Below are 16856 nucleotides of genomic sequence, written 5' to 3' on the forward strand. Positions count from 1 at the left end.
GGACGGTGTTTGTGGTCAGAGGGATGACAGCAGTCCCGGGTGGGTGCACGTGCTCACCGTGTGGGCTCACTGCTGCCGCTGGAGAGTCCCCAGCCTGCCATCCGAGACTCTTCACCGCAGGGGCCACCTCTGCCCCTTCCCCCCCACACAGCCCCTTGCCCTCTGGGGAGTCTGAGCAAGTTTATCTCCTCTCTGACCCTCTGGCTTCTCACGTGTCAGGGGGTGGGGGACATAACATTGTCTACCGAGGCCCATGGGGCTCCAGGGAGCCCTGGATGAGAAACGCACCACAGCCCCGGCCAGGTAGCTCAGCTGGTTGGGGCATGGTCCCAACACACCAAGGTTGCGGGTTCCATCTCTGGCCAGGGCACATACAAGAATCAACCAATGAATGCATGAGTAAGTGGGACAAACTGATGTCTTTCTCTTAAAAATCAACACATCAGGCTGGGCTTCCGCTTCCCATTGGAGGGGGCGTGGCGGCGGGGACAGCGGGTGGCACTGCAGCCGCACCGCCTGCCTGCGCCTCTGCCCGGAGCCCGCCGCCTCTAGCCTGTGCCCAGGCGCCGCGGGGCCCTCCGAGCGGCCCAGACGCGGCCATGACGTGTGTGGCGGTGGGAGACGGAGCTGTAGGTAAAACTTGCCTACTGACCAGTTATACAACCAGTGCATTTCCTGGAGAATGTACCCCACGGTCTTTGACAACTATTCTGCCAATGTTATGGTGGACGTGACCGGCGCACCTGGGCTTGCGGGACACTGTGGACAAGGTGATGACAGCCTGTCCTCTCCCCTCTCCGCACAGATGTATTCTTAATTTGCTTTCCTCGTGAGTCCCGCATCATTTGAAAATGTTCGTGCAAAGTAGTATCCTGAAGCGTGACACCACCGTCCCAACACTCCCATCCCCTGGTGGGGACTAAGCTTGATCTTAGGGACGACAAAACCACTGTTGAGAAACTGAAGGTGACACCCGTCACCCCCCGCGGGGTTTAGCCACGGGCAGGGAGATGGGTGCTGGAAAATGCCTGCAGTGCTCGGCTCGCAGCGAGGCCTCAGGACAGCGGCTGGTGGAGCTCTTGGAGCCGCTGGTTCTCTGCCCGCCGCCCGTCAAGAGGAAGACAGTCCTGCTGCTGTAGATGGCTGGGCCCCCGCCCTGCTGCCCTGTCCCCTGGGAACCTCCGTGTGCTCTGCTCTAGAACCATGGAGGCTTCCCACAATGCCAAGTTTTTGTTACAAATTAGCTTTTCCATAAAACCATTTTGAACCAATCAGTAATTTTTAGGTTTTATTTGAACAAATAAGTGTAAGAGTTCAAACTTTTAATTCTATTAAAATTTAGCCCTAAAATGACAAGCACCCTTAAAGCCTTATTTTCCAAAAGCCCCTATTGCTCAGATAGAGTTGCCAAAATACCTTGTGAATTAAGTTGCATTGTTGTGCTAAGAACACTAAGCACTAAACTGTTCAAAGAACTGTGTCTCCGAGAAGACTAGCTTCTGAAGTGACGGAGGCAGACGCTTTCTAACTAGCTTCTCATACGGGCAGTACAGCCTCCTGGTGAGTGTTGCCACTTAGTGCACTGATCACCTACCGACGCATGTTCCTTCCCTAACACTGCGCTGTATAGCAAAATGGGATGAGTGTAACTACTCAACTCTGGACAGATCCTTTTGATTTTGTAGTGAGATTTTAAAAAAATTAGTGTATTAGCTTTTGCTGAGATTTTGAACAGAGCTCTTCCTCATGTGCTCCTCTGACGAAGTCTTCTGCTCTCAAGTAGGCGCCCTGGGGTGCAGTGTGGGCAACACTTGGTGCGATCCAAGGATGAAGACAGTATTTTGACAAAATATGAAGTGGAGATTAATTTACATAACAAACTGAATAAAGGTGTCATGGGTAAATTTTTAAAAAGGTTAGTTTCTGTCAAATGCAGTCGATGATGAAGAAAAGTCAGTATTAATCAGTGTTTTCTTAAGATTTCCCTTTTTTCGGAAACCTGCAATCCCTCCCAAAATTGGGCACTCATCTTCGAACTGGTCATTCCCATAGCTGCTTAGTGCTTTTCTTATAGATCCCCCTTCTCAATGAGCAAGCAATATGCCTCCTTGTATAAAGTCTTTCTTGATAATGCATTAGTTGTTTTGTAAAAGTGTGTTCCTGTTTTCACATTCCTTATTCAAAGCTAATTAAGTGCTTTCTTAGTTTTCTAGTAACTAGATGTAAAACTGTGTTGCACCTTTACAGATTTTTAAACATTTTAGATAGTTTTAAACTATGAACCTTCTTACCACCACTGTCTTGCCAGATCCCCAGTACTGTACCTTGACCAATGATGCCGCACACACCCACCCACCCCGTGTGGACAGCTTCCTGTTGCTCTGCTTAACCATGCTCCTTGGGTGGGAGGTTCTGTGAACCCCATGCTCGTGCTAACGAAGTTCTGCACAGCTTACCCACTGGCAAGAATACAAAACTGGACCTTTCAGCCACTAGAACATTTTTTAAATTCACAGTTTCAGAACTGTGGAGTGTTTTTACATTGATCTTTTGCTAATGCAATTAGCTGTATGTTTTGCATGTATGACTTAATAAATCCTTAAAAAAAAAATCATAAAAAAAATCAATACATTAAAAAATTTTTAAAGAAAACGCATCACATACACACATAAGGTATTACTTAATAACAACAGCACCAACACCTTAAGCAACATCAGTCTTTATGTGAGCTGCTCAGTGAGCTTCCCAAGCCTCATCAGAGATATTACGGTAAGACCAGGTGTGGGGCAGCAGGATTTGCAAAAAGGGATAATTTGGGGAGCCAGCCTGGTCTCCTTCCTTCCCCAGCACCCTGAGGCAGCTTTCTCCATGGAGAAGGGTAATCAGGGCTTAGCAACTCTGCTCCTTGGGGTGAAAGTTACTTTTATCACATGGCTGGTTTGGGGGTAGGACTAGCTCCCCTCCAAGCCCGGTGAGCTGCCAGGAGCATCTGCCTCCTTTGTGAAGACTCCAGGGGTCCACCATTCACTTGCAACCTGGGACACAACCCACAAGGGAGGACCACTCAGGGGACCCACTAGGATCACAGGCTTGGACCTTCAGCATTTGCTGGGTGTCTGGACCCAGCAGTTCCCCTAAACAGCCTGAGTACTGGTACAGGACCCCCTACCCACACACCCGTGATTTTTTTTGTCCCTTCTCCAGGCTTGGGCCAGCTCCTGGGCTGAAGACCTCAGCACTCGACACCTGTCCTGGGGCCTTCCATCTGGGGCTGTGTTCCATCACCTGTCCCTCAAGGATCTACAGCCATTGGATTCGGTCCCACTTTCCTAAGGGCTACGTTCAATGCATTTATCCAGTGCCGACTGTGTACCTGGTGCTCCCTAACACCAGTCTTATCCTATCTACTGCCTTTCCCTGATTTATCTTGGCATTGAGAGGAGCCTGCAATGATCTAGGTTTTGGTCGGTGTGATGGTCTCTCTTCATCAGAATATCAGCTCCTTGTAGGCAGGTTCTGGACCTGGCTGGGATTCCAGCTCTGGTCCCTGCTGAGCAGGGGAGTGGGAGGCCCTGTTCCTCCCCTCTGATGCACACCATAGGCTGGTACTGTGTTCTTACAATTAACTCCCCCCTTTCACTTGAGCAACCCTGGGGGGTTTCTGTTACTGGCAACCCCAACAGATTCAGAAAATATGTTGGGGACTCCTTACCAAAGAATAGATGGGTGGGCATGAGGGTAGAGGGGCCTCACAGGCGGAAGGAACAACATGAGTTTGTTGTTTTATTCTCACCCCAGGATATTTTTTCCATTGCTTTTTACAGAGAGAGTGGGAGACAGAGAAACATCGAGGTGAGAGAGCCACACTGATTGGTTGCCTTCCACACGTGCTCTGACCAGGGCCAGGGATGGAGCCAGCAACTGAGGTACATGCCCTTGGCTGGAATCAAACTCGGGACCTTCAGTCCTCGGGCTGACGCTCTACTGAGCCAAACCAGCTAGGGCCAGCATGAGTTTTTTAAGACACAGAGATGGAGGACTGCAGGGCATGTATAGGGAAGAGAGTGAGCGTTGCCTCCCCAATATCCATTCTCTCTTTCTTTCTTACCAATGGAATTATAATTTTCTTGGATGAAATAATGCCAGTATTCCTTCTAGATAGAAGAAACAGTTAACCAAGTTCTGGCCAAAGGGATATACATGAAGTTGTTGGGTAGGGATTACAGGATAGTTCCTTCAAACGGTGACTAATTCAATCTTTCCTCCTACCTACCTGGAACTGGAAGTGATGGCTGGAGCTGTGGTCGCTATACTGTGACCACGAAGAGGCCTTGGGGATGGAAGCCAGAACTGAAATTATCTTCAGACTTTACATGTAATGGCAGAAAAAGAAATCCCTGTCTTGTTTAAGCCACTGTCTTTCAGGACTATGTTACTTGCAGCTGAATGCAATTTCTAAGCAACTCGAGAGAGTCTGTCAATATCTCCTTTGCCAGGTCCTTCTGTGTCTAGATGGTCTTGGGTAACCATTTCCCTTAAGGAGGTCTTTGAGAAGGGGATGAAGGGAAGGGAAACAGGGCCAACTCTGGGATATGAGGTCCTCTAAAGATACCAGGTCTAGGAGTGTCCAGGGACAGTGAAGTCTGAAGGGACCCTAGACTCAGCTTTCACCCACTGTTCCCTCAACAATAAATTTGCAGATAAACATGTTATATAAATCCCCAGTGATGCCACCCCATTCTCCCAATCCTGCACAATGCTCTAATATCCAGGAACTATGCCAAGGTCTCCCCTACTGCCAACCCTGGCCACTGTATCTAAGGCTTCAAGGCCCTAAATTGAGGCTGTTGCCAGCCCTGGAGTAAGGGTGGCCAGGCCCAAGGCATTGCTGTGGAACTCTGCCAGGCCCTGTCACCAGACCTGGGGGTGACTACAGACGCTCCTCTGCTGATAAGGGCAGGCACTCAAGGACACAGAGAGTTGCTCAGGTGGACAGGGCAGCTCATTATCTAAGCTTTACTTAATGTAGGTGAAAAGACAGAGCCCAGAGAGGGGGAGTGGCTCCATCGAAGTTACACAGCACAGCCTGGGCAGCGTGGCTCAGTGGTTGAGCATCGACCGAGGATCCAGGAGATTGACGTTCGATTCCTGGTCAGGGCACATGCCTGGGTTTTGGGCTTGATCCCCAGCAGGGGGTGTGGGAGGCAGCCAATCAATGACTCTCGCATCATTGATGTTTCTCTCTCTCCCCCTCTCCCTTCCTCTCTCTGAAATCAATAAAGACATATTAAAAAAAAAAAAGTCACACAACACTAAGGGTGGGGCAGGTGCCAGAACCTGCATTTCACAAAATCCGCAAATGGCATCTAAACATGAAGGAGACCTGTTTTTTTTGTTTTTTTCCTTTGTTTCGGCTATTCTCCTTGCTCCCCCAGGTATCCACAATAACTCCCCTAGCTGCTCCACATCTTGCCTCAAACATCACCTTCTCAGTGGGACCTCCCTGACCTCCTATTTAAAGTCCCGCTTTGCCCTCCCTTGCCTTTCTCTTCCCGTTTCTCCATATCCCTTTTGATTACCCAGGACACCATACACCTCACTGTATGTCAGCTCCATGATGCTTTTTTTTTTTGTTTCACTCTTGCATCCTCAGCACCTAGAACAGGGCTGGGAACGTGGTACATAAGAGCTCAATACATATTCATAAACAGAAAATGAATGATTTAATGAATGGATGAATGTCAAGTTTCATCAACAGGGCTTCTGCAGGTGGAGGGTATGACGTAAATGCTTGAATGCTGTCTTCTAGCGCAGGAACAGCCCCGCAAGCGCCCCACCCCCATGGACACACTATGCCCCAGGGCAGGAGCTGCAGCCCCAGATCACAGACATCTGCTTAAGGGCAGATTGAAAACAAAGCTTAAATTGTCTCTGCTGCTTTCCTCACGGAAAATCAAGAGGCCCTTGCAGCCCTTCTGTGATCGTGGCCCTCTACTAATGTGAGGGTGGGGTGTGCAGTGCACAATAATGGGTATTTATTTATGCAACGTGGTGGTCTGGAGTCAAGAGAGCTCCCAATCTGGCCACTTGTTAGTTTGTGACTGTGGACCTGAGCCTCAGTTTCACCTCTTAAATGGGAATAACAGAACACTGGCTTCTCTTGTGTGGGCTGAGGATGAGGCAGGCACACCCGGGAGCCTGCTGAGGTACTGAGCATGTTCTCGAGCAGTGATTTGCAACCTTTTCAGGTCATAGCACACGAAAATTACTGAAATCCTATAGCACACCAAAACATATATTTCTTGCCAATCTGACCAAAAAAAAAAAGATAGAATTTTGATTCACTTACACCTGATGGCTATTGTGTTGGCTCTTGTCATTTTTTTTGACAATCTAAGGCAAAAGAGGTCAGTGCGCCCAACTATGTAGTCAGGTATTGCATATTTTAAAAATTCTTCGGTACACCGGTTGAAAATCAGTTCTAGATCTTGACCCTGGGTGATTACACAGGGTGTGCATCAAACTGCACCCCTAAATTTTGTGTCTTTACTGTGTGTAAAGTTTACATCAGTAAGAAACAACTGACTTCCAAAGGTAGTGAGGGGAGAATAGAAAGAATTTCAAATATGCCTGACTTAAGAGGCAAAACTGATAATAACTATTATTATGTACGTGTGCATGTGTGGGCACATGCTGGTGTGAGGTTATGTGACCCTCAGGTGTGGTGGTCTGTCTGTGGATGAACTAAGGTGATGAGTGGGCACCTGTGTCAGTACATGGGTGCAAGTGTGTTGTGTGAACACAATCCTGTGTGAGTGGTACACAGAACTGCACATATATGTTGAACATGCTTGTGAGTGTGTGTGCATGTGCAGGTGTGTAGAGGGTTCGGCTCCTCTGTGTGCTCTACACAGGACAAAGCCTGAATGCCGAGCAAATGGCACTGGGACTCAGCTGTGTTCCTCACACCGGGTAAAGTCAGGGCTGGTGGGCACATGGCCTGCTCCCCCACCTCCACCCTGGGTGAGGCAGAAGATTGAAGACCGAAGACCTTAGCTAACCGCTCCTTTCCCACAGCTGTAACTTCTCAAAGATGCAAATTCCTCTTTACCCCATGCAAACGAGACCCAAGAGCCAAGGCTGCCTCCCCTCGGGGCCCAAACACTGCCACTGTGATTGGACTCCACTGGATCCCACCAGCCTGGCTGCCAGGCTTGGGGATCAGAGCCAGTTGGAGTCTATTCCTGTTTCCCAATGACTGATTCTTTCTCTGCCCAGGGGGACCTTGGCTCTCCTTGCTGGCTCAAGTGTCCTGGAGAGAGCCTGGGTTGGGAGTGGCCCACACTGGCTGTGGGACTGGTCTCATGTTTGGGGATGCTCTGAGTGGTTACTGTCCCCAACCCTGGAAAGAGGCCTGGTTCTCCCAAAAGCTCCTGCACAGCACATTGTGACCCCAGCATGAGTGGACCCCACTCATAAGACCCTAAGCCTGCCCAGTTCCCCACTGGTGCTCACTTTTCACCTCCCTGAGGTTCTGTTTCCCCAACAGGGACATGTGTAATCATCAGACCTGGATGACCCACATGGGGGGGCCCAGCAGGGTCTCATCGTATACATAAACTGCCCTCCTGATCCATCTTGGTAACTGCCCCAAATCCACCAGCTCTCTGTGGGCACCACCAGCCCCAACCCTTTCCCCCTTGGTTCCTGGTTAAACTGTGCTTAGGAAGTGGACGTTTGGGAGAGAGGAGTAAAGGAAACATGAAAGCAAGAGCTGGAGATGCTCAGAGGATCTGGGTGTCATCTGACACCAGCAAATGCCACGAGGATCATGCCTGTGACCTGGCCCCCACTCCTGGCCTGTTACTGTTATGGGTCTTTGTGGAAGCAAACGTGTCAGCCCCAGTGCTCCGCCCTCGGAAGTGGTAAGCCACAGTGGCAGAACCAGTTCCCAGGTATAGGTTTCTGGGCTGTCACTCTTAACCCTGGGCACACCTGTGACACCTCCACCACCCTCGCTCCAGGAGCCTGCCACTATTTGGGGTCTGAGCTGGGCTTGGCAGTATCCACTTCCAGAAATCAGGCCAGCCCAGCACAGGCAGGGGCTCCCAATCTCTCCGCCACTTTAGTTCTTTCTTCACCCAACAAACATGCATGGAGAGCCTCCCGTATGCAGTTGGTGGGCGGAGCCTCCTTCCTCAGAGCCTCTCCTTAGAGGAAAGTAGGACCTCCTAGACTCTCTTCCAGCATGGTCCTTTCCTGTATCTCAACTCCTGCCCCAAACCAAGAAAGACCCACAAGGCAAAAGTTTGCTGGAAATAAGGGCTGTGGTCCAGGGAGACTCCTGCACAGGTTATGGATTTTTTGGACTCAGCTTCCCAAAAGCCTCTCTTCCAAGCATGGTCCTTTCCTGTATCTCAACTCCTGCCCCAAACCAAGAAAGACCCACACGGAAAAAGTTTGCTGGAAATAAGGGCTGTGGTCCAGGGAGACTCCTGCACAGGTTATGGATTTTTTGGACTCAGCTTCCCAAAAGCCCAGTGTCCCAGTCCCCTCTCCTCAGGAGCCCAGGCCTCCCACATCTGGCAGGTCACAAAAACATAACAATGGTCACCACATAGTGGGCATTACCATGTGCCAGGTATATGATGCTAGACTTATTGATGAGCTTTACTTCTCATACTTCTGGAGAAAGAAACTGTCCTCATGTACAGATTAGGACCCTGAGGTTCTGAGGCAAGCACCAGAGCCTAGATTCAAACCCATGCTTGATTCCGTGGAGTGCAGAGGCAACATGGCCTGGAGGAGTGAGGCTGGGAAAACACACTTGCACGGGGGAGGCCAGGCCAGGGTCCATCCTTTCCCGAGACCTGGGCCACATGGTGCCCTCTGCTGGCCTTGGGCATGGCCTGCATCAGATCTGAGGGCCACCCCCCCCACCCCCCCCACCCCCCCCAGGACGATGGCTTTCCACACATTCTCCCTCACACCTACAGAGGGGCTCAGGACAGCCATACCCTGAGAAGTCATTCCTCACAGCTCAGCCAAATCCCTTCCTGTCTCACTGTTGTGTGCGCGCGCGCGTGCGTGGGGGGGGGGGGATGCTTCTCAGAGGCTTGGAGCAGTGACAGCCCAGCCTTTCAGGGATCTTGGGTAAGTTTTGGTTGCTGACCAGGGATGAGTGTTTGGTGCATGCAAGCATGGCCCCCACCCAGACACAGCCCACCTTCTCTTAGCCTTCTTTCCCCCCACAGCCAGCAGGGGGAATTCCTAGAACTTGGCTCCAGAGCCCTGACAGTCCTTGGGAGGACAGGACAGGAACTAAGCTACAACGTGCCGGGGCCCTGGCTTTACTCCTCCTTGCCCTTGCCCTTGGCTCCTGGGTGGGGGCCACTCCTGGCCTGGACAGCATCTAGCCCTGTCCACACTCCATATCCATCTACAGAAATGACCTGAGGGAGGGCTGGGACACAGGTCTAGAGAAGGCCAGGAGAGAGGTCAGCTGCAGCCACTGACCCTCTGAGTCTGAGGAGAGTCTTCTTGAAGCTGGGGCAACCAGCAGGCTTTAAGGGGGTATGTGGCAGATGACGTCAAACCAACATTCCTTTGATGGTCTCATCTAGTTCTGAGACTAAATTCCATCTAATGGTGGATGACATTCAAGTTTGAGAAGCACTTTCCCAGATCACAGCGTCTCAGAACTAAGCTAGAAGTGATGTTAAGAGAAGTCATGGTTTCTAAACTAGTATATCTCCATTTCAAAGAGGAGTCACCAGAAACCCATCAGTCAGTCACGCTAGCCTGTCAGAACTTGTTCTCTGGACACCCTGACCCCCAAACCCCCGAACTCACTCCCATTCTCCCTGTCTCAAAGCAATCTGGCCTGCTCCCTGCTCCACTCCCATTTTGAAATAAAGGGCTGCCATGACTGCCTTTGGTGCCTGTCCTCTTGGCCGCCAGACAGGGCTGGACACCAGGTGTATCGAGTCTGGGAAAGTGGCCGGGTCACAGCATGAAGCTGAAGGAGGGGCCTTCTTGAGAACAGGGTGGGAGGCACCCAGGTACAACCTGAGCTGGGGCTGGAAGGCAGCTTGAGAGGACCTGTTTGCTTTGCCAGGAGGGCTGGGCCCAGACCACGGCCACTGCCTCCCCCACTCCTCAACCCCCAGATGAAAGCTCAGCTGAAAGCCCCCTCCCTGTCACCCAGCCCCCGTGGGAATGGCTCGGTGACTTCTTGACAGGTTACAGCCCCAAAGACAAACAGATTCTGCCAAGCAAATAACTGTCCAGAGGCAAGGGTGTTAGGGAAGGCCTGGGAGTGGGTCTGAGCTGCCAGAAGACCCAGGTGACAGGGTGGGGGCCCCTCTCCTGCAGAGAATAAACAGCCGTGGGCACCAGGAAGGAAGCAGGATGCAGGTGCACTGTCAGTCACAGGGGCAGAGGTCTCTGGGCTGTGCATCAGGCTATACAGAGAAACAGGGGTCCTGCATATAGGCCCTTGGGGAAGGGGCCAGTTCTTTTGTGATGGATCAATTTCTCTCATGCAATCTGTGGCCACAGGTCCTCTCACTGAGCTGCTTACAGGGAATTAGCCAGGGAACTCCCCAGCCCTAACCCCCACCCCTAAGGTACAGCTCACATCCAGGTCCACCATCATTTAGAACACAAAGCTTTGCCATCCAGGACTCTATTTGGGGGTATGCAATTTAAGTGAAAACAGTGCCAGAGTCTGGGAGCTGAAGGCATGGGCCCAAGCCTGTAAGGCCCAAGCAATTCCCTCTCCTCTGGCCTCACTTTCCTGTCAGTGCAGAGGGGTGATGATGTGACTGAGGACAAACCTAAGTTCTGGACAATCAAGAGTGCCACAGACAGTGAACCCACCATTTACCATCAAATTTGCTAATTAAGTTTCTTTCATGCTGACAACCATGTAACCCGCCTCCCCATCTCTTGGCCAAGGTCACAGGCCTCATATATGTATGCAGACTAGGATTCAAGTTTGTTTGTCAACTGCCGGAAGTGTGGTCCCTACCTGACTCTCAGGATCCCAGGCCAGTCTGCAAAATTCACCTAATCCATAATATACCAAAAGGAGAGCCTGGTGCACCACCATGGGAAACGGTTAAGGGAAGATGCATTCTCTCTTCTAAATCTAGGGCACTGGGGCCCAGGTGGGACTGAGGACTCCCCCAACCTGGCCACATCTGCCTTCCCAGTAGGAAAGATGTCCACAATGCTCTACATTCTTCCTATGCTATGTGCCAGACCCACAGTGAAGCTGGGATAGAGTAGTGCTCAATAGACACATGGGATCCAGAGGTCCTAGGAGTCAGGAAGGGCAGTCAATCTAATTATAACCTCAGGACTGATTTCCCAAATATATAATGAACCTCAGGGTCTCAGTTTTCCCACTTGCAAAACGGAGAGACCCACAGACCAAAAAGTGCACATCATAGAGCCACCATGGGGCTAAGCCGCTATACCGGGCTTCAAGGTACAATAAAACCCACTGACACGCGTGAAAATAGTTGTTTTTTTTTGTGTGTGTGTTAATTTAATCATACAAATATTCATTTATACAGTAAGGAAAAACCTCCTCATCTTCATCTCCTCCCAGGCCCCACGAGGCCCCACTACAAACACCCACCCAGCTTGCTTACTACACACCACTGTTCAGGTGGAGGCAGCCATTGCTGCTCCAGCATTCACCCAAGGAAACAAAGGGAAGGAAAGGAAAGGCAAGGCAGGGTGGAGGATCTGCTTGCTTTTCTGAGCCCTGGCAACCCCACCATCCTCTCTTGCTGGGGCTCAGGCTTAATTTGGGGAGGTGTTTATTCTCACGCCCATTTCCCACCTTGGCCACCTTCAGGCCACACCAGCTGTCTTGCTTAGGTTCTTTCTAGGTTGTATGTGCCTTTGACAGGCTTCGGGTTTACAGCCAGTCCTTACGGAGGGAGAGAAGTCTGTTTCTTATAGAAAAATGCCCCGAATTCAACTGTCCCCATGACAAAAAGAAAAAAAAGGCATGCACGCGTGCACACACTTCCACACACACTTTACTCCATGCACACAGACAGGCTCTTCCCAAGCCTGGGGCTCCCCTCTGCCTCCCACACTGGACTCAGGCCCCTAAGGACGGTGCCTGTCTTACCTCGTGGGTACGACACTGGTGGTCCTGCCCACAAGCAGCCGCTGAAGAGAAGCAGAGGCTACTAGGGCTGAGAGGGTAGCCTCTACCACACCACTAGCAGGGGAGGAGGGGCTCTAGGCATTGCTCAGCACTCAAACCAATGAGAGGAGGCAGAATGAATGGTACTGCTAGGCCCCTGGTGCTGGGGAGCAATGGACTCCCTGCCCCTACTCCATGGCTTGCGCTTGCTCAGGCCCTTTGCAAGGATGTGTAGAGAAATGGTCTGTTCTTGGGAGGGAAGCCAGCATGCTCAGGACAGTTACCTTGCCAGGTCAGGTTGCCTACAAGCAAGAGGAGCAGGATACCTCTGGTGAATAACAGCAGGCAGCCTCTCCTGGGAAAGGGTGAAGGGGTACCTTGTGTGGAGCAGATGAGGAAGCCAGGGAACCAGGGGATAGAAAGCCCCCATGATCCTGCCAGGGCAAGCTGGAGATGTGCTGCTCTGAGGACTTTCAAACAAGGAGAATGCTGGACATGGGTGGGCTCCAGGGTGGTGGTGTTCCAGGAGGTTGGCACCAACAGTAGTGGCAGTTTGGGCCTAATAGGGCCCTCAGCCAAAAAGTCATTGTTAGCCCCTGGCTTGGGCACCTGACAGGGACTCCCCTCTGCTCCGCCCAGGAATGGGGCATTCTTTCTGTGCATAAAAGGTGGGTGTTCCAGTGTGAGCCCTAGTCCAGCCCCAGACCTAGCTATACTGCTCTACTCAGCAGGTTGGCTCCACTCTCCCCCAGGGCTTCTCCAGTGGACTAAAATATATCCCCCTTTTATTTTTTGGGAGGTGGGGAGGCAAAAGGGTAATTTCATACAAGCTCATCTCCTACAATCAAGCTTTTAAAAAACAGTCTCAGAAGAAGATGAGGAGGAACAAACAACACACATTTTTGAAACTCACACACCCAGACAGAGACAGACAGGCAGGCAGACCCTCACCCACACCCAGGCTATATGACCCCTTGCAGCCACTCATCACCTGGTCTCCCTTCCTTGACTCACACCCTTGGGGTGTGGTAACAGGCAGGCAACCGCACCCTAGATCCTAGATCCATATCCCCGGCTATCACACCACTCAACACTCGAGGGAAGGAGGGGGGTGAGAAGAGAAGAGAGACTTTGCATATTCTTGTATCTTTGGCAGACAGCTGTTCTAGCCTGGCTCAAGCTTCCCATGGAGATATCCACATCTTAACCTGCTCGGAATCCACAGGATGCCAGTGGGGCCACCTGCCCAAGGGAGCAGCCAGCCAATCAGCCTCTGCTCTGGCTGGGTGGCCCCCTGCCAACCACTTCCCAATAACCAGGCATCCTGCTCAGGATGGGGGTCCTCTCATTTCCGTGAAAGTGTTGTCTCCAAGATCACATAGTAACTCTGGCCCTTCCCCATGGCAAATTCCCCATTTGTGGCTGTATTTTCATACATAACAGCTCAGCCTCCACTAACAGGCTGTGAAAACACCACAAAGACAACTGAGAGGAAACACAAGGAAGGGAGTTATGTGACAACAAAGGAGCGTGGGACCCTCACTTCACTCGCTGGTGAACTGCAGCCACACCCGTGTGTGCATGTGGCACACGCATATGCACAGCAGAGGCTCTGTTCCCAGAGTGAATGGGGAGCCACTGTGGATGAAGAAGCCAAAAAGCAGCAAGCATGATGGCATTTCTGCCTGGAAAAGCATGGGAGAAAAGCAACCGGAATCATTACAAGTGTGCAAAAGGACACCTCTCGGCCTCAGAAACTCCCACGTCATCCTACACCTGTCCTCAAGGCTTCCTCTGCTGACCACACAGGGAAGTTTGGTCTTCAGAGAGGTTCTGATGGTAACAAGTCACAGGGTTGATGAATACCAATGTCGAAGGTGTAAATCAACAGAAGCATAGAAAGAAGAGGAAAGGGGCGATGGCTCAATGGCTGATGCCCTCAGGGACTTCTGGGTCTCACGGCAGGGCAGACGCCCTCCTGCAGCACTGCCCACGCAGCCCCCAAACACACTACGCCAGCTTTGAACCTGAATCGCTCACAGAGCAAGCAGCTATTCTATAAAGAGTATGTTGTCCCTTATTTAAAAAAAATAAAAGTGTGGAAAGGGGAAAAATTAACATGTGCTCAAAACTACAACCTGTCTGTAGGCAAAATAATTTTTGTTTAAAAAGATGGCTTTTTTCCCCCATTTAAACTTTTTTTCCCTTCCCGAGTGACCTAATGACTTGTTAGACTGACGCCTAATAAACAAAACCCAAGTGGCTGCATGGATTTCTTCTTGGTAGCCTCAACACCACTCCAGCGATTCAGCATTCACACATGCACACTGAGTTTACTCAAAACTAGTCTGTTCTGCTTCTTCCTCTTCTTCCGGGACGGGCAGTCAGAGCCAGAGGTCCGTGCGATGTGGTCTGCAATCCAGAGGAACCCCTTGCCCGCCCCCCACCAAAGTCAGACCTTCTGTCTTTTATTAATTTTTCTTCTTGCTGACACCCGTTTAAGACTGGCCGAAGGGGTAAGGCCCGTGGAGCCCCTGGAAGAGAGTGAACACAGTCAGTGATGGTAGACACAGCAGGTACAATTTGACAACCAAAACCAAGTAAAAGAATCTACGGTCCCCAGTGAGCCACGAGGAAGCTCCAAGGCACAGACAAGGCTTAAGGGTTGTCCTTGCCATGCCGAACATCAGCACATTTCAAGTTGCTAAGTGTTCTCACTCAATCACACCATCCAGAGAGAGGGGAGACTAAGGAAGGGACGCCTCATCTTTCAACTTTCCTCTACCTAGGTCACAAAGCCTTCTTTCCTTCTTGGCAACAATGTCTCAACCTCTCAGCTAAAGGTCCACTTGCTGCCCCTTAACTTCCATGATGGAGATTACTGCTGGCTAATGACACTTCTATCAACAATAAAAACACTGCACCAGAAAAGCGATTACCTACTGGGCACCTGCGTACCAGGCACGGTACCAGGAGCTTTGTGTGCTGTCTTTAACCCTCATCACCACAGCCCGGCGAGTACTATTGTACCCATCTGGTTGCAGAAACTGAGAGACTTGTTCAAAGTTTCAAATGGGTACAGGAAAAGGCACAGCCAAGGTTCAAACTCAAGTCCAATCTTTGTTGTCCCCACAATGCCTCTCCCTTGCCACATGAAAAAGTTTATTCCAAATTCTCAAAGGCATTTTCTATGCCACTTGGCTGGGCGGAGAAGGCGTCACAGTCTCACTTTTCCTTTGGTTAAGATGTGCTAACACCAAAAGCAGCCACATGAACTTGGTGCAGGATGACCTGTGCCTCCCTCCACTCCCACGCCCTTCCTGGAGTGTGCTCCTGGGAAAGACCTGGTCAAGGCTAAGACCAAGAGGGCAAAGGTAACTGATGACCAGTCTCACTAGTGTACCACACCCTAAATTGGCACAGAGGCAGCAGAGCCCTTGAACCAAAAGGACCAAATGGAAGCAGAGAGCAGACACCTTAGCCATAACCACAACAAATAACCAGACAGGGGCTTCCAGATTTGACAGCTACATTAAGAATCCTGAATCTAGGCACAACTTGGGGGGAGGAGGCAACAAGAATTACTGAAATGATATTTTCCATTAGCTTGATGGGATGTGGGCAGTTAAAACTTGATTGCCTTAAAAAATGACACGTTTCTTTGAAAAGAAAGAGAAGTGCTTGGTTGCAGGGTTGCTAGTGATTAGAATCCCTTTTCAGTATGACTGTTTGCTGCCATCTCCCTAGCATGTTGCCTGGCCCCTAGTGGGCAACCCAATAAGTACTTGTTGAATTAATAACTGAAAGATCTCAGACTACTTACAGTCTGGAGTGTCAGATCCCTCCAAGTCACAGAAATATTAGCCCTTCCAAAGCCAAGTTTTTAAACAGCTGCTGTGGACACAAGAGTCTCTGGGTCATGCCATCCATCTGGTCACAGGCCCCCAGGTCCCAGGAGAGACTTTCTGAAGGTGGTTAGCTGACTGTGCACAGGCCTCAGTTCCTACTGCAGTGGGATGCAGGTCATGTAGAAATAGGAAAGGAGATCTGGGTCTGCCTTTGAGTAAGATCCCTTCCCTCACAGGATCTCAGGTTCCTCCCTAAATCTTCCAGATTTAAGGTTCTAGGAGTTGACATAAAATGCCTTGGGGCCCAAGAGGCTGAAAAACAGTATATCAAGAAAAAATGCCCTTTGGTCATGCTTAGGCCAGAAGTCAAAAGCTGCCAAGAATAGGAAATATGTACTGGCTGGGTGGCTCAGTTGGCTGGAGCGCTGTCCATACAACAAAAGGCTGCAGGTTTGATTCCCGGTCAGGGAACATATCTAGGTAATGGGTTTGCTCCCCAGTCAGGGTGTGTACAGGAGGCAACCAATCAATGTTTCTTTCTCACATCGATGTTTCTCTCTCTCTCAAAAACCAGTAAAAGCATATCCTTGGGTAAGGGTTTAAAATAATAATTTTTAAAAAAAGAATAGGAAACACGAGATTCAAGTTTCTGTATTTTTTTTTTTTTTTTTTCAGTGAAAAGCATTAAAATTGCTTTTGCTTCTATTCCCTCTCCCCTGACATAAAGCCACAAAAGACCAGCTAGAGAGCTGCTTGGTGATATCACCGAATAAATGAACCTAAGGTGCCTTTGGAGGATGGGCAGGCCAACACTGACGGAGCATTAACTATGTGCCAGG

At 50.3% G+C, this 16856-nt stretch overlaps 1 protein-coding gene and 1 pseudogene across 2 annotated transcripts in view; one reads left to right on the forward strand and one right to left on the reverse strand.

Moving 5' to 3' along the window:
- Nucleotides 1-599: 599 nt before the first annotated feature.
- Nucleotides 600-1139, forward strand: LOC148093029 (ras-related C3 botulinum toxin substrate 1 pseudogene; annotated as a pseudogene).
- A 10393-nt stretch (nt 1140-11532) lies between these two features.
- ILRUN (inflammation and lipid regulator with UBA-like and NBR1-like domains) overlaps nt 11533-16856 on the reverse strand; it is a 91124-nt gene continuing 85800 nt past the window's right edge. For both annotated transcript variants that reach the window (XM_087817345.1, XM_016223718.2), the window contains exon 5: nt 11533-14703. In XM_087817345.1, coding sequence (XP_087673471.1) covers nt 14668-14703 — 36 coding nt within the window. In that variant the 3' untranslated portion in view covers nt 11533-14667. The remainder of the gene's footprint in view (nt 14704-16856) is intronic.

Source organism: Miniopterus natalensis, chromosome 5, assembly GCF_054644295.1.
Source record: "Miniopterus natalensis isolate mMinNat1 chromosome 5, mMinNat1.hap1, whole genome shotgun sequence".
Taxonomy (NCBI): Eukaryota; Metazoa; Chordata; class Mammalia; order Chiroptera; family Miniopteridae; genus Miniopterus; species Miniopterus natalensis.